The following is a 26,212-nucleotide window of genomic DNA, read 5'->3' on the forward strand; positions in this document are numbered from 1 at the left end:
ATTGGCTGTAAGAGAGAGGCTGACTCTCTAGTCAAAAGACATAGGCCTAGATTTAGAGTTCGGCGGTAAAAGGGCTGTTAACGCTCCGCGGGCTTTTTTCTGGCCGCACCATAAATTTAACTCTGGTATCGAGAGTTAAAACAAATGCTGCGTTAGGCTCCAAAAAAGGAGCGTAGGGCATTTTTACCGCAAATGCAACTCTCAATACCAGCGGTGCTTACGGACGCGGCCAGCCTCAAAAACGTGCTCGTGCACGATTCTCCCATAGGAAACAATGGGGCTGTTTGAGCTGAAAAAAAACCTAACACCTGCAAAAAAGCAGCGTTCAGCTCCTAACGCAGCCCCATTGTTTCCTATGGGGAAACACTTCCTACGTCTGCACCTAACACTCTAACATGTACCCCGAGTCTAAACACCCCTAACCTTACACTTATTAACCCCTAATCTTCCGCCCCCGCTATCGCTGACCCCTGCATTACAGTTTTAACCCCTAATCTTCCGCTCCGTAAACCGCCGCAACCTACGTTATCCCTATGTACCCCTAATCTGCTGCCCTAACATCGCCGACCCCTATGTTATATTTATTAACCCCTAATCTGCCCCCCACAACGTCGCCGACACCTGCCTACACTTATTAACCCCTAATCTGCCGAGCGGACCTGAGCGCTACTATAATAAAGTTATTAACCCCTAATCCGTCTCACTAACCCTATCATAAATAGTATTAACCCCTAATCTGCCCTCCCTAACATCGCCAACACCTACCTTCAATTATTAACCCCTAATCTGCCGACCGGAGCTCACCGCTATTCTAATAAATGTATTAACCCCTAAAGCTAAGTCTAACCCTAACACTAACACCCCCCTAAGTTAAATATAATTTTTATCTAACGAAATAAATTAACTCTTATTAAATAAATGATTCCTATTTAAAGCTAAATACTTACCTGTAAAATAAATCCTAATATAGCTACAATATAAATTACATTTATATTATAGCTATTTTAGGATTAATATTTATTTTACAGGCAACTTTGTAATTATTTTAACCAGGTACAATAGCTATTAAATAGTTAAGAACTATTTAATAGTTACCTAGTTAAAATAATTACAAATTTACCTGTAAAATAAATCCTAACCTAAGATATAATTAAACCTAACACTACCCTATCAATAAAATAATTAAATAAACTACCTACAATTACCTACAATTAACCTAACACTACACTATCAATTAATTAAACACAAGTCAATCCAATCAGCCAATCAGATTGAGCTTGCATTCTATTGGCTGATGGGAACAGCCAATAGAATGCGAGCTCAATCTGATTGGCTGATTGGATCAGCCAATCGGATTGAACTTGTTTCTGATTGGCTGATTCCATCAGCCAATCAGAATATTCCTACCTTAATTCCGATTGGCTGATAGAATCCTATCAGCCAATCGGAATTCGAGGGACGCCATCTTGGATGACGTCCCTTAAAGGAACCGTCATTCGTCGTCTAGTCGTCGGAAGAAGAGGATGGATCCGCGCTGGAGGTCTTCAAGATGGAGCCGGTCGTCATCGGATGGAAGAACATAGAAGATGCCGCTTGGAGAAGATGTTTGTCGGTCCGGATGTCCTCTTCTTGCCGGATAGGAGGAAGACTTTGGAGCACCGGATTATGGATCGCCAACCCCCGCTTGGGTTGGATGAAGATCTTGGAGCCAGGACGGATCGGTGATACCTGGATGGTGAAGACAAGGTAGGAAGATCTTCAGGGGATTAGTGTTAGGTTTATTTAAGGGGGTTTGGGTTAGATTAGGGGTATGTGGGTGGTGGGTTGTAATGTTGGGGGGGGGGTATTGTATGTTTTTTTTTACAGGCAAAAGAGCTGAAATTCTTGGGGCATGCCCCGCAAAGGGCCCTGTTCAGGGCTGGTAAGGTAAAAGAGCTTGTAATTTTTGTATTTTAGAATAGGGTAGGGAATTTTTTATTTTGGGGGTCTTTGTTATTTTATTAGGGGGCTTAGAGTAGGTGTAATTAGTTTAAAATTGTTGTAATATTTTTCTTATGTTTGTAAATATTTTTTTATTTTCTGTAACTTAGTTCTTTTTTATTTTTTGTACTTTAGATAGTTTATTTAATTGTATTTATTTGTAGCAATTGTGTTTAATTAATTTATTGATAGTGTAGTGTTAGGTTAATTGTAGGTAATTGTAGGTAGTTTATTTAATTATTTTATTGATAGGGTAGTGTTAGGTTTAATTATATCTTAGGTTAGGATTTATTTTACAGGTAAATTTGTAATTATTTTAACTAGGTAACTATTAAATAGTTCTTAACTATTTAATAGCTATTGTACCTGGTTAAAATAATTACAAAGTTGCCTGTAAAATAAATATTAATCCTAAAATAGCTATAATATAATTATAATTTATATTGTAGCTATATTAGGATTTATTTTATAGGTAAGTATTTAGCTTTAAATAGGAATCATTTATTTAATAAGAGTTAATTAATTTCGTTAGATAAAAATTATATTTAACTTAGGGGGGTGTTAGTGTTAGGGTTAGACTTAGCTTTAGGGGTTAATACATTTATTAGAATAGCGGTGAGCTCCGGTCGGCAGATTAGGGGTTAATAATTGAAGGTAGGTGTCGGCGATGTTAGGGAGGGCAGATTAGGGGTTAATACTATTTATGATAGGGTTAGTGAGGCGGATTAGGGGTTAATAACTTTATTATAGTAGCGCTCAGGTCCGCTCGGCAGATTAGGGGTTAATAAGTGTAGGTAGGTGTCGGCGACGTTGTGGGGGGCAAGTTAGGGGTTAATAAATATAATATAGGGGTCGGCGGGGTTAGGGGCAGCAGATTAGGGGTACATAAGTATAACGTAGGTGGCGGTCGGCAGATTAGGGGTTAAAAATTTTAATCGAGTGGCGGCGATGTGGGGGGACCTCGGTTTAGGGGTACATAGGTAGTTTATGGGTGTTAGTGTACTTTAGGGTACAGTAGTTAAGAGCTTTATAAACCGGCGTTAGCCAGAAAGCTCTTAACTCCTGCTTTTTTCAGGCGGCTGGAATCTTGTCGTTAGAGCTCTAACGCTCACTGCAGAAACGACTCTAAATACCAGCGTTAGAAAGATCCCATTGAAAAGATAGGTTACGCAAATGGCGTAGGGGGATCTGCGGTATAGAAAAGTCGCGGCTGTAAAGTGAGCGTTAGACCCTTTAATCACTGACTCCAAATACCAGCGGGCGGCCAAAACCAGCGTTAGGAGCCTCTAACGCTGGTTTTGACGGCTACCGCCGAACTCCAAATCTAGGCCATAGTGTTTGTTTCCTCTCCTATTGTCAGTCCTCAAGAAAAGAAAAGGGGACATTTGCACAGTGAACTGGGTTTGCCTCACCAGGGTTGATATCGAGTCTTTGCCCTAAATAACGCTTTCCCTATATGTGAGACTCTCGATCTGCTAGCTTCAGTTTGCCACTTAGATGTGGAGGACAATACGGGTATTATATGAAATTGGCTAATTCTACGTGTCAACAAAGAAATGTCAGAAATGTATTTCCAGGCTTGCATATTGTAATTTGAGAATTGTGGGGATGACTAATATGTTTATGCATGTAATCACCTGTTATGATAAGTTTGGTCAAACCTTATTATCCACAGGGAGATCCTGAATCTGTTTAATTGGGGCGGTTTGCCTATATCTACATAGTAATGTGTAATAAGGATTGCTATACGTGCCGTGTATTTTTTTAAATCCCCTATACATTTTCTGTATACTTGTTGGCTCTTAGAGGAGTTAACAAATTAGACCTAGGCTTAGGAAAGCTTTAGGTGAACAAACAGTGGTGTAACAACTACGTAATAAGCCCCCTTTCTGATTGCCTTAATTTGAGTGCTATATAAGCCCCTACAAATTTGAGATAAAACTGAGCTATAAGGGCTCTGTTAAAAACTCTGTGTAGTTTTATCTGGAAGGAGGCAAGCTCATAGAAACACAAAAAAAAAAGAAAAGGGCAGAAAGAGGAAAAAAGGGGGAAGGATAGCTACAAAAGAAACGGGGGAAAAAGGAAAATAGAGGGAAGATAAAGGAAGGGAATAAAAGGAAGATAAAAAAAAAAAAAAAAGGATAATACCATCTGGATAAGGTAGTAGAGACTTTCAGGCCATACGCACTATTTTGCTTTATTAAGCACTTTGCAGTAACACTACTATAATCACCAAATAATAGTTTGGAAATCTATATAAGGGGAACGGGTGGGAGGGGGGTTCTTGTGATTGATATTTTTCTTTTTCTTTTCTTTTTTTTTTTTTGTTGTATGGGTCTTCACTTTAAGTGCACTTGATTTATTTCTATTTTTTCGTTCTATCCTTTATGGATAGATTTATCACTCAGGTGAAGTCAAATTCACCCAAAATGCCTGTAAAAGTAAAAGATAAAAAAAGTAAAACAGCTGATTCCAGTTTGGATAGCTCTTCAGAAATTAGTAAAATGTCTTCTGATTCACATACACTGATTACACAGTTAACAGAGATATTTTCTCCTCAGTTCGATGTAATTAAGAAAGAACTAGGGACTATCTCTGCTGAATTAGTTTCACTGTCCTCTGAAATCAGACAGTTCTCAAACAGACTTACTGAGGCTGAGACAAGAATCTCTGAGGTTGAAGATATAACTCATATTCATGGGGACTTAATCCAGAAACAGGATGCTAAAATTAAAAGTATGCAGTCACGCCTGGAGGATCTGGAGGATCGTTCCAGGCAGAACAATATTAGGATAGTGGGTCTCCCAGAAACACCTGAATTTGAGGATTTATTAAAATTCACCTCAATTACATTACCACAATCGTTAGGGTTTTCCCCTGAGTTGTTACCCCTGGCGATAGAACGGGCACATAGGTTGGGCCAAAAGAAACCCTCTTCAGATGGAGTCTTGAGGAACAGAATCTGTATTTTTAAATTACTAAGATTTCAAGATAAAGTTGAAATTTTGAAACGTTTTAAAAATAATGATCCTCCTATATTTGGAAAGAATCGGATTCTGTTGTTTCAAGAATTTTCGTATGAGACTTCTGCTAAAAGGAAGTTGATGGCCCCATATTGTTCGCAGTTGATAAATAAAGGGATTAAAGCTCGACTGGTATATCCTGCACGTTTAATTATCGAGGACAAAGGTACTAAACTTTCTTTTGAACAGGCAGCAGATGTTAAAAAATTTATAGAGACAGGGTAAAGTTTGCTGTCTTAGATGGAAATGTGTTTCTCTCTCCCAGACAATAAGGAACATATGTTAATAAAAGTTGTGAGGTTGTTGTTTTTGTACCTTTTAGGTATATGTCTTTTCCCTTTTCCCCTCCCTCCCCCCCCGTTTGGTAATATTTTTTTTTTTTTTTTTTTCTCCTCTTTCTCTCTCTGTCTCTCTCTCTCTCTCTCCCTCACCCCCCTCCGCCACCGCCCCTCCTCTACCTCCCTCGCCCCGGGCCTTCAACCCACCTCGAGTGGTTTATTTCTTGTATAATGGCTAAATTAGTTGGATTTTAGATGGCGGAAGGTATTAAGATTTTATCTTGGAATATAGGAGGGATATCTTCCCCCATTAAACGCAAATTGATTATTAAAACTCTGGCTAGCTATAAACCAGACATTGTTCTCCTTCAGGAGACACATCTCAATGAGCAAGAAGCGGCTAAATTGAAGATAAAATGGATCGGGGAAGTAGTCTCCACAACCGGTCGTGCTAGAAAATGTGGGGTTGCTATTTTGTTTCATAAAGAGTTAGAATATAAAATAGATAAGGTAGAAATAGATCCGGCGGCAAGATACATCTTAATTCATGTGTCTATAAAGAATTTTAAATTGATCATCTGCAATATATATGCCCCAAATAAATTTTCCAGAGACTTTTGGCAGAAAATACAATTCAAATTATTTCCTTTTAGTGCCGAAAATTTAATTTTAGGGCGGGATTTTAATGCCACTTTATCCCCAACACTTGATAGATTTTCTAACAAAAACAGATTAGTTAATGCAAAGAATGCAAAATATCTATCACTATTCTGTGCAAAGCTAAAATTATTGGATATATGGCGTTTAAAAAACCCTGATAAACAGGTATTTTCTTGCGAATCTAAAGCACACTGTACTTTTTCGAGAATTGACTTTTTGTTAATTACGGAGTGCTTGGCCAATCAGGAATTAGAGGCAGGAATTGGGGATATTAGTATTTCAGACCATGCCATTATCTCCTTGTCACTTCTTTCTGGGCTAAAGAACAGAACACAAACGCCTAGTTTTTATTTCCCTCGATATTTGCACACTAATGCCAGATTTGTTGATTTCTTGAAATCCCTTTGGCTTCGATATTATTCTGATAATATAAGCTATGCTAATAAACCGGAAATTTTTTGGGAAGCTTTTAAAGCTGTAATGCGGGGAGAAATACAATCATATATTAGTATAGTGAAGAAAAAGAGTAAAGCAAGGGAAATCCAAATCATGAATAAAATTAGGAACTCATATAGGAAATATTGCTTGAGGCGCACTTCAGGAAACTGGAAGAAGTATCAAGACAATAGGAAGGAAAGAGATTTGTTCTTAAAACAAAAACTTTTGGAGGAGGAAGGAAGAATAAATCTTCAATTTAGGGGATTGCATGGCTCTTCCGCTAAATATTTAGCAAAACTCATTAAGGTCAGAAAAAAGAGAAATATTATACCTGCCATTCAAACTGAGAAGGGAAGATATACGGAGACGAAGGGTATTATGGAGGCATTTCATGCCTATTATCATCAATTATACTCGGGAATAGAGATAGATACTGGTAACCAAGATATTTTTTGGTCCATCTTAAAGTTGCCTCAATTAAATAGTGAGGACTTAATAGCGATCAATGCCCCAATATCTATTGATGAAATCAGAAAAGGCATAGTTCACTTGAAGATGAATAAGGCGCCGGGACCAGATGGGTTTCCTGCGGAGTTCTATAAATGTCTTGGTGAGGTTCTTCTCCCTACTTTAGAAAAACTCTTTAATTTCTATTATATGTCTAATAATGTGATCTCTAGCTACTTCTCTGCCGCCAATATTTCGCTTATTTTAAAAAAAGGCAAAAATCCCGAAGATCCGGCCTCCTATAGGCCGATTTCGGTTCTGAACATAGACTATAAGATATTAATGTCTATTATTGCTTCAAGGCTTTCTTCTCATATACATAAAATCATTCATCCAGATCAGACTGGATTTATGGTTGCCAGAAATCCATCTAAGAATACTCGCAAATTAATTAATTTTTTAGATTACGCCTGGAATGTGGATAAGGAAAGGAAGGAGCCATTATGGCAAGGAACTGCCATACTTTCTTTAGACGCGATCAAAGCCTTTGATTCAATTGTTTGGGAACATCTCTTTAGGGCGATGGAGAAGTTTGGCTTAAAAGGGGAATTTCTACAATTCATCATTAGATTATATCATAAACCAATTTCTTTTTTACTTATTAATGGGTCTTTATCTTCTAAAATAATACTACAAAGAGGCACTCGGCAAGGGTGTCCTCTTTCTCCTTTACTTTTTAATATAGCTTTGGAACCTTTTGCGATCCGATGCAGAGATATTTTGAGTGGAGTCCCATTTGGTACATACCATCTAAAAATGTTGCTTTATGCAGACGATGTGTTGATCTTTCTTGCCAATGTCCAGCAATCTATTCCTATGATTCTACAGGTATTAGAAGTCTTCAGTTCCTTTTCAGGTTATAAGATAAATTTGGAAAAGAGCGAATTAATGTGCATAAACACTTCTAAGTTGGAGGGCCTTGTTATCCCATTTAAGTTGGTTGATGCTATTAAATATCTAGGTTTGGTTTTGCATAAAAACCCTAAATTCTGGTATGAAGCCAATTTTGAGCCTCTTTTCCAAAAAATTGCATCTGATTTACACCTCTGGGCTACCTTTCCATTGTCTATCACTGCCAGAGTTAATCTGATAAAATCAATCATTTTTCCGCGCTTGCTATATCCACTCCAGAATTTGCCCTTATTCCTAATGAATAAAGACTTGAAGTTTTTTAATTCGCAAGTCTCTAAGTTTATTTGGAACAATAAAAAACGCCGAATCGCGCTGGCTAGATTAATGCAAAACTCCGGTTCGGCGGGGTTGGCGCTTCCCAATATCAAATTGTATAATTTAGCTGCCATGGTCAAAACAGCAATAGATTGGATTGCTGGTACTAACTCAGTTTCATCAGAAGATTTAGAAAATTATTTGATTGCCCCATTTGTGTTAAAAGCAATTTTACACATTGATGTCCAGAAGTTGCCTCAGAATGTCAGGTGTCTTATTACTATTAGGAATATAGTTTTTGCCTGGCAAAAGTTCTGCGTGATGTTAAATATAGATTATTCTTTTTCTGAATGGTTGCCTATTGTAAATAATCCTAATTTCTTGCCCGGCCTCCATCAAAAAGTTTTCAAAGACTGGTCTGATAAAGGACTATATTATGTTAAACAGTTACTAGATGAAAATGACCAATTATTAACGGCGGATTCGATCTTTAATAAATTTGACCTGGCTAGATCCAATTTATTTGCTTATTTTCAAATTCGCCATTTTGTCCTTTCACAACGTTGGCCCTCTCCTTCGTTTTCGGACTGGTCGGTTATCAAGCTGTTTATACGGAAAGCTGTGGCTGGAGATTCTTCAATATCATTGATGTATGACATAATGTTGACCAAACAGAGTCTTGTAATTAGGGAAAATATCTACACGTTCTGGCTGTCGCTAATCCCATCAGTAAATCAAGATAAGATTAGTCAGAGTTTTGTCTCGTTACGTAAGTGTAAAGCCCCGGTAGCCTGGAATGAATCTCACATGAAATTGATAAACAATTTTTACCTTTCTCCGTGGAAAATTTCCAGATTTTACCCGACTTCTATTAGTGTATGTCCCCGCTGTTCACATGAGAGGGCTGACCTGCTTCATATGTTTTGGACATGCCCCAGGGCAAGACAATTATGGTTAAAAATTATATTCTGGTTTAATAAACTTTATAAAGTATCAATTGCTTTATCAGCGGAAGATGTCTTTTTCTTATGTCCTCCACAAGAGTCTCTTAATGTCAGTACCATAAATAGTTTAAATACTATTATTCTTACTGTTAGATACTGCATTCTTAAAAACTGGAAGGCCAGGCGGATGCCGGGATTAGCTTTGATGTTTAGAGTTTTGCAAGATCAAATTGTTTTTGAGTCATTTCATCTTTATGACGTATCTGAGAGCATGATCAAGAAGTTTCTATTGAAATGGTCTCCAGTTATTTTGTCCTATCCATATCCCTTGCAAAAAAGGATACTTTCCCCCTTTCTTTCCTCGGTGAGTTTTGCGGAATTAACGTTACTTAATGTTTTTCCACATACGTGGATTGAGGGCTCTGCGAGGACACATTAGTTCATAGCTCTTGGGGGGGACGGGGTGGGGCGGTGGGCGGGGGCGGGATCGGGGGAGAGAGAATTTTCAATTTTTTTTTTTTATTATTTTTTCTTTTTTTTTTCTTTTTTTTTTTTTCTTTTTTCCTCCTCTTTCCTCTTTTCCCTGCTAGGTTTTTATATAGGGTCGAAGTATGGTTGGGGAGAGATGGATCTCACCTAACTTAAGATCCTTTAGTAATAAGTCAATATCTGTGATTTAGTTTTGCGTTATGTTTTGCTTTTATTTTTATTATTTTTGGAATTCAAGGCTTAAAATTTACTTCTTTTTTTTGTATGTAACTAAAATAGGAAATGTGAGGTTTATTTATGGAATTTTTGTTACTGGCATATTTATGATGTAACAGACTCGCTATATTTTTTGCAACTTGTGTGCTAGGTTTTCTATTCATTGGTATATGTTGGTTGTATTTCATAATGCCTGTTGTTTTTTTTGATTTTTAAACCTCAATAAAAATTATCAAAAAAAAAAAAAAAAACACATATGTACTGTAAATACACTTTGGAGCCCTTTGCACTCAAATACCTTAAAACCTAATAAATCCTTTTTTTTAAAATCTTTTTTAATATGTTAGAAAGTTTTTTACTGTAAATATTTTCAATTCCAATGTTCTTCGCATAGTATAAAATGTTCTTTGTATTTATATATACTGTGTTTATGTGTATGTGTATATTATATATAATATATAATATATATTGGGTGTTGGGATCCTGCTCTCCCCCTCTTGCACTTATCAGTACCTACTTCCAATCCCATTTCTCTCCTTCTCCTCCTTTGAAGTCCACTCTCCCCCAAAGTGGCAGTCATCTATCGCCCTCCTGGACCTTCCTCCAAATTCCTTGACAACTTGTCCACCTGGCTTCCTCACTTTCTCTCTACAAATATACCAACCCTAATTCTTGAGGACTTCAACATTCCCATTGACAACCCGTCTGCCCCTGCTGCCTCTAAACTTCTTTCACTCACATTCTCCTTCGGTCTCTCACAATCCACCCTATTCCCTACCCACCGTGATGGACACTCCATCGACCTGGTATTTTCCTACCTCTGTTCTATATCTGACTTCACCGTTTCCTATTTCAGACCATCACCTGGTCACCTATAATATTAATGTAACAGCTAAACACACTCCTCCATCCTGCCCCCGCACCTGTAGAAATCTACATGCTGTGGATCCACTCCAATTTTCAAAAATGATTCACAATCTCCTCCCTCACACTTCCAATATAACCTGCCCTGATCTCGTAACAGCCCACTATAACCAAACTCTCTCCTCTGCACTAGACACACTTGCCCCTTCCCAGCTGCGCAAAACATCACACCGTCAGTTGCAGCCCTGGCACTCTCAGCAAACACGCTATTTGCAAAAATGCTCCCGTACTGCTGAGCGTGTGAGGAAAACTCACTCTGAACCTGACTTCATACACTATAAGTTTATTCTTTGTTCATACACTTCTGCCCTTCACAGACAAACCTACTTCTCTTCTCTTATATCTACTCTTTCCTCAAGCCCTAAATGACTCTTCTCCACCATTAACTCTCTCCTCTACCCACCTGCTCCACCCCCCCCTCATCTGTCTTTAGTGCTCAAGACCTGGCAGACTACTTTTTTCAACAAAACACATACTATCCGAAGCAACATCCCACCACCAACCTGCAATATTCCATCAACAGGCCCAGTTACTCCCTTTGCCACCCTCTGCATCTTCCATCCAGCCACTGGAATGAAGTTTCTTCGTTACTATCTTCCTCATGCCTCACTACCTGCCCACTTGACCCTATCCCTTCCCATCTAATACCCTCCCTATCTTCCCACCTCACTCCTGCTCTTACCCACATCTTCAACCTATCTCTCTCTACTGGCTCATTCCCATCTTCTTTCAAACACTCCCATACTCAAAAAACCCTCCCTCGCCCCGAATTCTCCTGAAAGCTACCGCCCCATATAACTGCTTCCACTAACCTCAAAACTCCTTGAAAAACTAGTTTACAATTGCCTAACCCACTTACTGTCCGCCAACTCCTTGCTTGACCCCCTGCAATCTGGATTCTGCCCCAAACACTCAACTGAGACTGCCTTTACCAAGGCTACTAACGATCTTCTCTCTGCTAAAAATATTGGCCACTACTCTATACTCATCTTACTTGACCTCTCAGCTGCCTTTGACACAGTTGACCACCCCCTCCTCCTACAGACCCTTAGCTCTTTTGGCCTCTGTGACACTGCTCTTTCATGGATTCACTCTTATCTTTCTCACAGGTCTTTTTCTGTGTCATTTGCCAGCGACTCCTCCCCTCCAATGCCTCTGTCTGTTAGACTGCCTCAAGGATCTGTTCTGGGTCCTCTACTCTTCTCCATTTATACTTCTTCGCTGGGTAAACTTATCAACAGTTATGGCTTCAAATATCACCTCTATGCTAATGACACCCAGATCTACCTTTCCACCCCTTCTCTCACTCCCTCTGTCCTTTCTCATGTCAGCAACTGCTTATCTGGTATTTCTTCCTGGATGGCCTCTCACTACCTAAAGATTAACATGTCCAAGACTGAACTCCTTCTTATCCCCCCTCAAGCTCTACGCCGACTTGTGACTTCTCTATCCCTGTTGACGGCATCACCATTTCCCCATCGCCCCAAGTCTGCTGCCTCTGAGTTACACTTGACTCAAATCTATCCTTCGCCCCCCATATCCAATCGCTTTCTACATCCTGCCCCAACCATCTACGCAATATTTCCAAGATTCAACCTTTTCTGTGCGCTAACACCACAAAGCAAATAATCCACTCCCTTGTTATTTCCTGACTTGACTACTGCAATAACCTACTTACTGGCCTTCCTCTTTCCCGCCTCTCCCCCCTTCATTCCATCCTAAATGCCTCTGCCAGGCTGATCCACCTTTCCTGACGCTCTGTATCTGCTGCACCTCTCTGCGAGTCCGTTCATTGGCTCCCCATTTACAGCAGAATTAAATTAAAAATTCTCACCCTTGCATACAAAGTGCTCACCAACACCGCTCCCCTCTACCTTTCCTCTCTAATTAACAAGTATACTCCAGCCCGCCCACTAAGATCCAACAATGACCTGCTCGTTGCATCTGTGACTATCACCTACTCTCATGGTAGACTGCAGGACTTCTGTCGTGCAGCACCTACCCTCTGGAACACTCTCCCTCGTGCTGTCAGGCTTTTCCCTAATCTTTCTTTCTTTAAATGCTCTCTGAAGACTTTTCTGTTCAGGGAAGCCTACCACCCAACTCAATAATAAATTAATTTCACTTACCTAACAACATTTTCCTCATCTAACTTTGAATTAACATCTTTCTCAAATTTGCAGTCCTCACCTCCTGTTTCTTAACCTCCTACCCTTCTAGATTGTAAATTCTCAAAGGAATAGGGCCCTCAATTCCTCCTGTATGTGTTTGTAAATTTTGTCCTGTCTCTAAGAAGTTTTGTATTATTATTGTTTTATTTAAATGAACTGTATCCATGGAAAGCACTGCGGAATATGATGATGCTTCATAAATAAAGTATAATAATAATAATAATTATATATATATATATATGTACATATTGATATATATGTACATATTGAGATATATATATATGTGTGTACAGATATATATTTTACAAAAATATTCATAACTAGCTTTGGGTTTAGCACTGTAGGTCTAATGCTGTGCCGGGTTAGTGTGCAAGTGTTTCTTGTTTTTTAAGTCTATGAAGAGAAGTTAACGCAGTTGTGAAGTTAATCGCGCATAGAGTTTCGCTCATGCACAAACAATTTACTTGTAATGCGCCCCTGTGTTAAAGGTTTACTTTAACGCCTTAACGACCAAGGACGTGCCTGGCACGTCCTCTGGGGTTTCAAGTGGTGGAAGCGATCGTGATCGTTTCCAGACGTTTTCAAGGTATTGCAGTGATGCCTCAATATTGAGGCATCACTGCAATACCCTTTTTTACCCACCTATGCAGAGAGAGCCACTCTGTGGCCCTCTCTGCATCGGCCAGTGATGGTGCCGATCATTGGTAGGTGGGAGCCATAACAGGGAGGCAGGTGGGCGGCCCATAGCTGGTCGGTTCCGGTTCCTGTGTCCCTCAAGTGCGCAAAATTGTGCAGGAGCGCGCAAGAGGGTGGGGGGTAGGGAATTGAGAGGGGGCAGTTACACTACAAAAAAATTATTTTATAGATACAAAATAATAATAAAAGCAATTTTTTCAGCAAACTGGGTACTGGCAGACAACTGCCAGTACCCAAGATGGTGGCATATAGGTAGAGGGGGGAGGGTTAGAGAGCTGTTTAGGGGGGTCAGGGAGGATCCAAAATTGCAGAATAAATATAAGAAAAATGCCTTTTATTTTAGTACTGGCAGACTTTCTGCCAGTACTTAAGATTGTGGTGAAAATTGTGAGGTGGGGGAGGGAAAAGAGCTGTTTGAGAGGGGTCAGGGAGAGATCAGTGGGTGGAATGTTTCAGGTGGGAGGCTGATCTCTACACTAAAGCTAAAATGAACCCTAAGAGCTACCTAATTAACCCCTTTACTGCTGGGCATAATAAAAGTGTGGGGTTCAGCTGCATTTAGCGGCCTTTTAATTACCAAAAAGTAATGCCAAAGCCATAAATGTCTGCTATTTTTGAACAAAGGGGATCCCAGGGAAGCATTTACAACCATTTGTGTCATAATTGCACAAGCTGTTTGTAAATAATTTCATTGAGAAACCTAAGTTTGTGAAAAAGTTTGCGAAAAGTTAACTTTTTTTTTATCGCATTTGCCGGTGAAATGATGGCATGAAATATACCAAAATAGGCCAAGATCAATACTTTGGGCTGTCTACTAAAAAAATTATATATACATGAGAAGGGTTATTCAGGGATTCTTGACAGATATCAGTGTTACAATGTAACTATCTCTAATTTTGAAAAAAAATAGTTTAGAAATAGCAAAGTGCTACTTGTACTTATTGCCCTATAACTTGCAAAAAAAAAAGCAAAGTACATGTAAACATTGGGTATTTCTAAACTCAGGTCAAATTTTGGAAACTATTTAGCATGGAAGTTTTTTTGGTGGTTGTAGATGCGTAAGAAATTTTGAGGGTCAAAGTTAGAAAAAGTTTTTTTTTTTCAATTATTTCATCATATTTTATCATTTTTTTATAGTAAATTATAAGATATGATGAAAATAATGGTATCTTTAGAAAGTCCATTTAATGGTGAGAAAAACGGTATATAATATGTGTGGGTAAAGTAAATGAGTAAGAGGAAAATTACAGCTAAACACAAACACCGCAGAAATGTAAAAATAGCCTTGGTCCCTAACGGTAAGGAAATTGAAAAATGTTCTGGTCACTAAGGGGTTAAGCGACATTTGCGCATAAGCATGAAAAAATTTTTTTTGTGTATAACTTGTAGTCTGGCCCTTGATAAATAAAATGTTCCAGCCATTGCCCTGAACTTAGATATTGTTAAATGTAAACTCTAACAATAAAATGTACTTTCTGGCTCATGGCTATAAATAATTATTTGATACCTGTGTAGGGATTGTACTATGCAATATTGTGTTGACACTTTGGAGCAAAAAAACCCCAATCTATTGCAATTTAAGAGGCTGCCTTATGTTTTCTTATACTTGTACATTTAAAAAAGTTTTTCTATGTCAGAAATAATTCAGTTTACTGATTTCTCTTTTTTTTTTTTTTTAAACATAGCGGGACTGCAAATGAACACATGTAACACCTATATGTCAAGCCAATTGGATTCCATAAACCGTTAATATTCTATATATCACACACAGAGCTCCACGGGCCACACGGATGTGAAATAGAAAGCTTGGAAATCTGCACGCTTTTTTTTTGTCAGCAATAGATGTTTTGTTTTCCTCCGTTTGACCCTGCTGTTCTGATGATGTTGTGCTTGCTGTGAAATACACTACGAGAAAAAAATAATTCAAAAGGCTTTATTTATAAGCCAGGCTAGTGCATGATCCTGCTCTACAGTGGAACTGGTATATGCAGTTTGACAATGGATTTTTGTAGCCCGTCTTCCTGAATTAGCAATAATGTTGTATTTAAAAGCACAGAAAGATCAAAATTTAAATGTGAATGGATGCAATTCAGTTTTAAATAGAAGCATTTTTGCAATATACTTCAAAAAACATAAATACTTTTAGTAATGTTATAACTGTTTTCAGTAGCATACGCACATCATGCTGACCTCCCAACTGTCTCTATTTGAGATGGTCAGCCCCAGGTTCTCCAGGTTCTGAGCTCTGTCTCTCTAAGACAGGCATACATCCCTATTTGCAGAGTATTCCTTAGCCCAACACACAGTGCACCCAGACACAACCATAAACCACCAAGACACACCCACCGGCCACACCCACTATCCTATCCCAACTTGGCCCACAGCATATGTGCGTTTGCTGCTGAAAAACAGTAATACATTTTACTAGAAGCATTTTTGCTAATGGAACTATATTGCAAAAATGTTTTTATTTAAAATTGAAATAAACAAATAAACACATGCACATTTTATTTTTGACCTTTCTATCCCCTTAAATCACAATTCATTGTATGGTGTCTGTGATTCAAAACTTATAAAAGGACATTGAAGGGATATACAAGTGCAAAAAGAGAATGCTTTAATGTGTTAAAGAATTTTATTATACAAGTCTATGTGTAGTAGAAAGATGTTTGCATTGTACGTCCTTTACTGTGGTTTTCTTGTAGCTTTCTTGAATAAAAAAAAAAGTGTTTTTTTCACTGTCCCCTGAAAGGCTGTAACTTCTTCTACTGAGTATGCAGAAATTCATAGTGTATACGTAAGAGTCTGTGATTGGCTGTTGGCTCTCACATGATTTAGGGGGTCAGCAAATGTAAGGCCATTTTGAAATTTGTCAGACAAAAATCTACTGCTCATTTAAAATTCAGAGAAAGTTCTATTGCACTGTCTTTTTACTTTGCACTTGTTGGTAATGCAATTCTATTTGGATTTTGGAATATTTGCATCTTTAAAATGGGACAGTTTGTAGAGGGAATGGAACCAAGTGTAAAAACAATGGGGCAAATGTAATAAGCAGCAGATGCTGCTATCTACCCCCGTAGTTTACGGCTCGCCAGAAACAGAAGTTAAGAAGCAGCGGTCATCAGATACGATCGGGATAATTGACACCCCCTGCTAGCGGCTAATTTGCCGCAAATGTGCAGGGGGCGGCATTGCACAAGCATTTCACAATGTGAAATAGATTATAGCACTAGCTATATACAGGGAGTGCAGAATTATTAGGCAAGTTGTATTTTTGAGGATTAATTTTATTATTGAACAACAACCATGTTCTCAATGAACCCAAAAAACTCATTAATATCAAAGCTGAATAGTTTTGGAAGTAGTTTTTAGTTTGTTTTTAGTTTTAGCTATTTTAGGGGGATATCTGTGTGTGCAGGTGACTATTACTGTGCATAATTATTAGGCAACTTAACAAAAAACAAATATATACCCATTTCAATTATTTATTTTTACCAGTGAAACCAATATAACTTCTCAACATTCACAAATATACATTCCTGACATTCAAAAACAAAACAAAAACAAATCAGTGACCAATATAGCCACCTTTCTTTGCAAGGACACTCAAAAGCCTGCCATCCATGGATTCTGTCAGTGTTTTGATCTGTTCACCATCAACATTGCATGCAGCAGCAACCACAGCCTCCCAGACACTGTTCAGAGAGGTGTACTGTTTTCCCTCCTTGTAAATCTCACATTTGATGATGGACCACAGGTTCTCAATGGGGTTCAGATCAGGTGAACAAAGAGGCCATGTCATTAGATTTTATTCTTTTATACCCTTTCTTGCCAGCCACGCTGTGGAGTACTTGGACGCGTGTGATGGAGCATTGTCCTGCATGAAAATCATGTTTTTCTTGAAGGATGCAGACTTCTTCCTGTACCACTGCTTGAAGAAGGTGTCTTCCAGAAACTAGCAGTAGGACTGGGAGTTGAGCTTGACTCCATCCTCAACCCGAAAAGGCCCCACAAGCTCATCTTTGATGATACCAGCCCAAACCAGTACTCCACCTCCACCTTGCTGGCGTCTGAGTCGGACTGGAGCTCTCTGCCCTTTACCAATCCAGCCACGGGCCCATCCATCTGGCCCATCAAGACTCACTCTCATTTCATCAGTCCATAAAACCTTAGAAAAATCAGTCTTGAGATATTTCTTGGCCCAGTCTTGACGTTTCAGCTTGTGTGTCTTGTTCAGTGGTGGTCGTCTTTCAGCCTTTCTTACCTTGGCCATGTCTCTGAGTATTGCACACCTTGTGCTTTTGGGCACTCCAGTGATGTTGCAGCTCTGAAATATGGCCAAACTGGTGGCAAGTGGCATCTTGGCAGCTGCACGCTTGACTTTTCTCAGTTCATGGGCAGTTATTTTGCGCCTTGGTTTTTCCACACGCTTCTTGCGACCCTGTTGACTATTTTGAATGAAACGCTTGATTGTTCGATGATCACGCTTCAGAAGCTTTGCAATGAGTGCTGCATCCCTCTGCAAGATATCTCACTATTTTTGACTTTTCTGAGCCTGTCAAGTCCTTCTTTTGACCCATTTTGCCAAAGGAAAGGAAGTTGCCTAATAATTATGCACACCTGATATAGGGTGTTGATGTCATTAGACCACACCCCTTCTCATTACAGAGATGCACATCACCTAATACGTTTAATTGGTAGTAGGCTTTTGAAGGCTATACAGCTTGGAATAAGACAACATGCATAAAGAGGATGATGTGGTCAAAATACTCATTTGCCTAATAATTCTGCACTCCCTGTAGTTAGGTATCTTTAGCTTTGTCTCAATTTATCTCTTCCCAGATAGATAAATTGTCATATGAGTACAAAGTAAAAAATGGTAGAGGCAAAGCCCTAAACAGCAAAGATACCAGGAGGGTGATGTTAGTATAAAAAATACTCCTATAAAACTATTTCACATTAGTTAAAAATATTCACATAGATTTCTAAAAGCATACAAAACCACAGAATGTTATATTCATAAATGTAAAAGTCCAAGTGTGTGCAAACAGGGACGTCTCCCTTTATAATGGATAGATATCTGCAGAATATATTAGAGCTTTGCAAATATTTGCTATACAAAATACACCACACTGTTTCCCACCTATATGTGAATTCATGGGGTATATTTATTATAGTGCGGATGGACATGATACAATGTAGTGTATCATGTCTGCCACACATCGATAAATGCCAACAACAATCAGCCGCTAGCAGGGGGTGTCAATCAACCCGATCAAAATCGATTTCTGGCCGCCGCCTCAGAGCAGACCGCTGCTTCATAACTTCTGTTTCCAGCGAGCCTGCAAGCTCACCAGAAACACGGGGCATCAAGCTCCAAACGGAGCCTGATAAATTGATCCCAAAGTCTCAATTTCAATGAATGGCAATTTAATGGTTATATGAGAGTTTGGCCAATCCTCGTTTTAATTCAAATGAAAGTTCTACTTATTTTTGTAGCTTGTGTGCGAGGATACAAATAAAGTAGAGGAATACTTGCATTCAGTTTTGTCACTGTGAATAACAATGCGTGGCAGCACTTAGCAAAATACAGGTAGCTTACCGGCTGTGTTGTACCGATTCTCATCAGACTTACGGTTCTTAGCTCCTTTACAGCATATTTTCCCTCTGAGGCTCCACTGCAGATTTAACGTACAGGTAGCATACCGATTCTCATCAGACTTACAGTTCTTAGCTCCTTTACAGCATATTTTCCTTTTGAGGCTCCATTGCCGATTTTGTTGGTTTTAGTTTAACCCGGCAATCCGGTATACACCTGGACATCACTGGCGTTTTTCCAATGTGTTACATCCAGTTTCACAGTCAGCTGTGCATTGCTCAATCAGCATCCAGGGATCACATGTGACTCGTGACATCACTGTTTTGCAGAGAGTTGTGATAGGTTCCAGATGTTAGCTGAATACAATTTAGCAATGGCCGTTGCAAAATTGACACTTTTCCTCTTGCCCTCCGTTCACCTTGTAAACTCTTCAGGGTTAGAGTAGATTGTCAGCTAGTAAATGTAGATGTAGATACGTCAACGCGTTTCACCGCTTCATGGACTTTATCAAGACATAAATTATTTTGCATCCTCTTGCTTTTTAAATAGCCCTCCTCTTATTTTCATTGGTCCTCCAGTTTCCCAGATTTTAAGGTGGAATTGTGTGGTTTTTAATGCAGTTATAGCTCTTATTTTTATACTCAGGTATTTTTCATAGATTGTTATTACATTTAAAAAAAACATTTATAGTAGATAACATGAAGAACCAATATACAGTAAAATAAAAGCAAGCAATAAAAGTATATTCTAACAGTTTATCAGTGTCTAATTTAAAGATAGATAGTTTTAAGATGGACTAGATCTCTTTGATGCATTCTAGGGTACATTTTGAAATTCAATACAATTCTGAAAAGGGAAAAGTTCATTATACAGTATATATATATATATATATATATATATATAATGGACAATCTATACAGTTAGACAGTACATATTTTTAAAAAGAGGCTTGATATACTTCTTAGTATTTATAAGTAGTGATGTAGCGAATAGTTCACCGGCGAATAGTTCCCGGCGAACATAGTATGTTCGCATTCGCCGCTGCAGGGAAACATATGCGATGTTCGATCCGCCCCCTATTCGTCATCATTCAGTAAACTTTGACCCTGTATCTCACAGTCTGCAGACACATTCCAGCCAATTAGCAGCAGACCCTCCCTCCCAGACCCTCCCAGCTCCTGAACAGCAGCCATTTTAGATTCATTCGGAAGCTGCATTGTTAGTGAGAGGAGGGACAGTGTAGCTGCTGGTGATTTAATAGGGAAATTGATAGCTAGGCTAGTGTATTCAGTCTCCACTACAGTCCTGAAGGACTCATCTGATCTCTGCTGTAAGCACAGCACCCCAAAAAGCCCTTTTTAGGGCTAGAACATCATTTTTTATTTATTTATTTATTTTTTTCCTGTGTGATCTAATTGCAGTTGCCTGCCTGCCAAGCCACTTGCCCAGTGCCACCACTCATATCTGGTGTAACAGTAGTGTAAATAAAAAAAAAAAAAAACTTTTTTCACTGTGAAACATCAGTCTGCTAGTGTAATCTAATTGCAGTTGCCTGCTTGCCAGCGTGTGTGCAAGGCCCACTTGCCCAGTGCCACCACTCATAGCTGGTGTAACAGTAGTGTAAATTTAAAAAAAAAAAACTTTTTTGACTGTGAAACATCAGTCTGCTAGTGTAATCTAATTGCAGTTGCCTGCCTGCCAGCGTGTGTGCCAGACCCACTTACCCAGTGCCACAACACTCATATCTGGTGTAACAGTAGTGTAAATTTAAAAAAAAAAAAAATTTGACTGTGAAACATCAGTCTGCTAGTGTCATCTAATTGCAGTTGCCTGCCTCCCAGCGTGTGTGCCAGGCCCACTTGCCCAGTGCCCCCACTCATATCTGGTGTAACAGTACTGTAAATTTAAAAAATAAATACTTTTTTGACTGTGAAACATCAGTCTGCTTTTGTAATCTAATTGCAGTTGCCTGCCTGCCAGCGTGTGTGCCAGGCCCACTTGCCCAGTGCCACCACTCATATCTGGTGTAACAGTAGTGTAAATTAAAAAAAAAAAAATTTTTGACTGTGAAACATCAGTCTGCTTGTGTAATCTAATTGCAGTTGCCTGCCTGCCAGTGTGTGTGCCAGGCCCACTTGCCCAGTGCCACCACTCATATCTGGTGTAACAGTAGTGTAAATTTAAAAAAAAAAAAACTTTTTTTACTTTGAAACATCAGTCTGCTAGTGTAATCTAATTGCAGTTGCCTGCCTGCCAGCGTGTGTGCCAGGCCCACTTGCCCAGTGCCACCACTCATATCTGGTGTAACAGTAGTGTAAATTTAAAAAAAAAAAACTTTTTTGACTGTGAAACATCAGTCTGCTAGTGTAATCTAATTGCAGTTGCCTGCCTGCCAGCATGTGTGCCAGGCTCACAGCGTATACTGTGCCCACTTGCCCAGTGCCCCCACTCATATCTGGTGTAACAGTAGTGTAAATTAAAAAAAAACTTTTTTGACTGTGAAACATCAGTCTGCTTGTGTAATCTAATTGCAGTTGCCTGCCAGCGTGTGTGCCAGGCTCACAGCGTATACTGTGCCCACTTGCCCAGTGCCACCACTCATATCTGGTGTAACAGTAGTGTAAATTTAAAAACAAAAAACATTTTGGACTGTGAAACATCAGTCTGCTTTTTTGTGTCAGGCTCACAGCGTATACTGTGCCCACTTGCCCAGTGCCACCACTCATATCTTGCTTAATAGTAGTGTAAGTGTACATTAAAAAAAAAAAAAACACACCTTATAATAACGCAGAGAGAGGCAACGCAGAGAGAGGAGTCTGAAGAAGAGGAGTTAGAGGAGGAAGGTGGCTTTGAGGAGGTGGAAGACCAAACACAGCAGGCGTCCCAGGGGGCTTGTTGTCACCTTTCGGGGGACCCTTGGTGTTGTACGTGGCTGGGTGGAGGAAGAGACCTTCAATGACATCAGTGAGGACAAGGAACGGGACATGGCTAGCTTGGTATCCAACCTTGTGCAAATGGGGAGTTTGCGGTTGTGCAAATGGACTGTTTGCGGTTGTTTGCAGTGCATTAAAGGGACAGTCTAGGCCAAAATAAACTTTCATGACTCATATAGAGCATGTAATTTTAAACAATTTTCCAATTTACTTTTATCACCAATTTTGCTTTGTTCTCTTGGTATTCTTAGTTGAAAGCTTAACCTAGGAGGTTCATATGCTAATTTCTTAGACCTTGAAGCCCACCTCTTTCAGATTGCATTTTAACAGTTTTTCACCACTAGCACTAGAGGGTGTTAGTTCACGTATTTCATATAGATAACACTGTGCTCATGCACGAGAAGTTATCTGGGAGCAGGCACTGATTGGCTAGACTGCAAGTCTGTCAAAAGAACTGAAAAAAGGGGCAGTTTGCAGAGGCTTAGATACAAGATAATCACAGAGGTTAAAAGTTTATTATTATAAATGTGTAAGTTATGCAAAACTGGGAAAAGGGTAATAAAGGGATTATCTATCTTTTAAAACAATAAAAATCCTGGTGTAGACTGTCCCTTTAAACGGGGAGTTTGGTCTGTCACTGTGAAGCGGGCGTAACCCTTACACTACCTGATCGATACAACATCATACCTGATGTTTTAAAGCACGTTATTCCAAACAATTTAGGAATGTTAGGTGATTTATGCCCTTTATGGCTTAAAACCAGACTCTGCATCAACTATGTAATTTTCCATGGGAGTTTTGCCATGGATCCCCCTCCGGCATGCCACAGTCCAGGTGTTAGTCCCCTTGAAACAACTTTTCCATCACTATTGTGGCCAGAAAGAGTCCATGTGGGTTTTAAAATTCACCTGCCTATTGAAGTCAATGGCGGTTCGCCCGGTTTGCCAGTTCGCAAACTTTTGTGGAAGTTCGTGTTCGCTAACCGAAATTTTTAGGTTTGCGACATCACTATTTATAAGGTTATTTTAATGAGTGATCAAAAATAAAAAATAAAATAAATAAATTAAATACATAAATAATTAAAGTTCTAAGTGTAAAAATAAGTGTAGGATATATATAACGTGGCTTTTTTATAGTATTTATTTTCTATGATAATATGTTAATCTATATGACTCACGTATTATTATAGAAAATAATTACTATAAAAAAGTCACGTTATATATATCTAATGCCTATATTTACACTTAGAACTTTAATTATTTGTTTAATTTATTTATTTTATGTGCATTAAAAACCACACAATTTCACCTTAAAATCTGGGAAACTGGAGGACCAATGAAAATATGAGGAGGGCTATTTAAAAAGCGAGAGGAAGCAAAATAATTTATGTCTTGATAAATCCCATGAAGAGGTGAAACTGGTTGACGTATCTACATTTACCAGCTGAAAATCTACTCTAACCCTGAGGAGTTTATATGGTAAACGGAGGGCAAGAGGAAAAGTGTCAATTTTGCAACGGTCGTTGCTACATTGAATTCAGCTAACATCTGGAACCACAACTCTCGGCAAAACAGTGACGTCACGAGTCCCATGTGATCCATGGATGCCGATAAAGCAATGCACAGCTGACTGTGAACCGGACGTAACACATTGGAAAAACGCCAATGAGGTCCAGGTGTATACCGGATTGCTGGGTTAAACTAAAACCAATTAAATCTGCAGTGGAGCCTCAGAGGGAAAATATGCTGTAAAGGAGCTAAGAACTGTAAGTCTGATGAGAATCGGTACAGCACAGCCGGTAAGCTACCTGTATTTTGCTAAGTGCTGCCACGCATTGTTATTCACAGTGACAAAACTGAATGCAAGTATTCCTCTACTTTATCTATATCCTCACACACAAGCTGCAAAAATAAGTAGAACTGTCATTTGAATTAAAACGAGGATTTGCCAAACTCTCATATAACCAATAAATTGCCATTCATTAAAATCGAAACATTGAATTCACATATAGGTGGAAAACGGCGCGGTGTATTTTGTATAGCATATATTTGGGAAGCTCTAATTTACTTTGCAGATATATATCCATTATAAATGGAGATATCCCTGTTTTTACACACTTGGACTTTTAAATTTATGAATATAACATTCTGTGGTTTTGTGTGTTTTTAGAAATGTATGTGATTATTTTGAACTAATCTCAAATAGTTTTATAGGAGCAGTTTGCTCAAATAAATTGATTATTTTTTATACTAACATCACCCTCCTGGTATCTTTGCTGTTTAGCGCTTTGCCTATACCATTTTTTACTTTGACAAGCATTTCACAAGAATGCAGGATGGACATGATTTGCTATATCGAATCATGTCCGCCCGGGGTTTAATAAATCGACCACAATATCTTATGTCATTTAGGCAATATTTACATGTCATTATACAGTTTATACATGTAACTAAAGGTAGTTTTATATCATTATTTTTTTTAAAAAAATATTAGTGAAAATGTTTGGATTTTAGAATAAGTTTGGATTTTGGAATTTGTATTGTACTAAATAATGAAATATTTGCAAAAAAAAATGTATGAGATAGTGTGTCAGTCACAATAAATATGACAAAAATATAATAACATCCTTTGCCGGATTGATGATAGACATTTTTTTCCAACTTTGTAATAAAGTTTATGAATAATTATAATGTTAATATTGTCCTGATACAATCTTTGCTGATCTTTTCTGTATGTTTTTGTTGTAGACGGCACAGACAGTCCTCCTAGTAGTAGCGGTCTTTTTGGTCTGCTGGATGCCTCACCACATCATCTCTTTGTGGGTCATCTTCAGCCACTTCCCCTTGAACAATGCTACATTTGCTTTTCGCATTATCTCACATTGCCTGGCCTACGGAAACTCCTGCATCAACCCCATCATTTATGCCTTTCTGTCAGAGAACTTCCGCAAGGCCTGCCGCCAGGTGTTCAGCTGCAAGTTTCTCCTGCAACCACCGCCTGAAGAGAAAGTGGTAAGAATCCGCATGGAGAACTTCTCCACTACTCATTCCACAACAAATGTGTGAAGTCTCTGGTAAAGCTCGGACTTGATTTTACAGGTGTCTGGAGTTCTGTAGACGAGTTGGAGACAACGGAAAAAAACGGTTTCATGACTCATTTTGGAGCCGAAGTGTCTTTAGACTGATGAAGATTGTTGGTGCTTGGAAGTAGGGTTGATCAAAGACAATGTTATCTAGTTATACTCTTAAAAATGAAATGGGTTTAATATGGGCAATACATTAGGCTGCTGGTGGAAAGTAAAAGGGAAGGTGTGATATGTATCCTGAAAACCACGGTACTAATGTTTCTAAAGATAAAAGGAATTCTGTTTAAAAACACACAAATCTCTGGAGTCCCTCAATATATTATAGTAAAAACACTGAGGGAAAATGGAACCTTTCCTGTGTTTTACAGTAAATTATTACCCAGCATATTCTTCGTATATTTTACTTTTATTAACGGTCAATAGAGCAAGCATCATTCTTTGAGGATTCCTTAACCGGTGGAACAAACTGCTATGACATAAATGATATATATATATATATATATATATATATATATATATATATATATATTTATATATATATATATATATATATATATATCAATTAAAAAAAAAGCTAAGAGTCAACAAAATCTTACAGATTCTTGGATAACATTTTTGCATAATCAGTAATTGTCTCTTATTATGTGCTTTATAAAAAAAAGTATATCATTTTTAAAATAAACTTTCTGGCCTTATATTTGTTATCACTTTAAAAAAGGACAAATAAGTTAAATTTGAAATGCAAAGTAATGTATTCAAATTGAAAAAGAACAATGTGTTAGTACTGTTGTTTGCAAAAATGCTTCTGAAAAATATGTTAATGGTTAATCTGTGATAAATATTTTTGTCCATGTGACTCCCCTAACATATATAGCAGGCATCCTCAAACTTGGCCCTCTAGAGGTTTTGGAACTACATTTCCCATGATGCTCAGCCAGTATATCAGCTGTCAATAGGGTAAGCCAAGTGCACTTGCATCCAATACTGGTGCAATTTTTCTGACTGTTATGGCTGGCATTCAGAGCATGTGTGCATAGTTAATGTAATGGGAGCTGCATGCATTTTTACATATTAAAGTGCATTGCAAATATGTTTCTATATA

At 38.5% G+C, this 26,212-nt stretch overlaps 1 protein-coding gene across 1 annotated transcript in view; it reads left to right on the top strand.

Annotated features, from left to right (window-relative positions):
• The window catches only part of LOC128661345 (galanin receptor type 1-like), a 377,907-nt gene extending 352,517 nt beyond the window's left edge, over positions 1–25,390 (top strand). The window contains exon 3 of the mRNA XM_053715610.1: positions 24,773–25,390. Within this exon, the coding sequence (XP_053571585.1) occupies positions 24,773–25,090 (318 nt within the window). The 3' untranslated portion in view covers positions 25,091–25,390. The remainder of the gene's footprint in view (positions 1–24,772) is intronic.
• The last annotated feature ends 822 nt before the right edge of the window (positions 25,391–26,212 follow it).

This window comes from Bombina bombina, chromosome 1, assembly GCF_027579735.1.
Source record: "Bombina bombina isolate aBomBom1 chromosome 1, aBomBom1.pri, whole genome shotgun sequence".
NCBI lineage: Eukaryota > Metazoa > Chordata > Amphibia > Anura > Bombinatoridae > Bombina > Bombina bombina.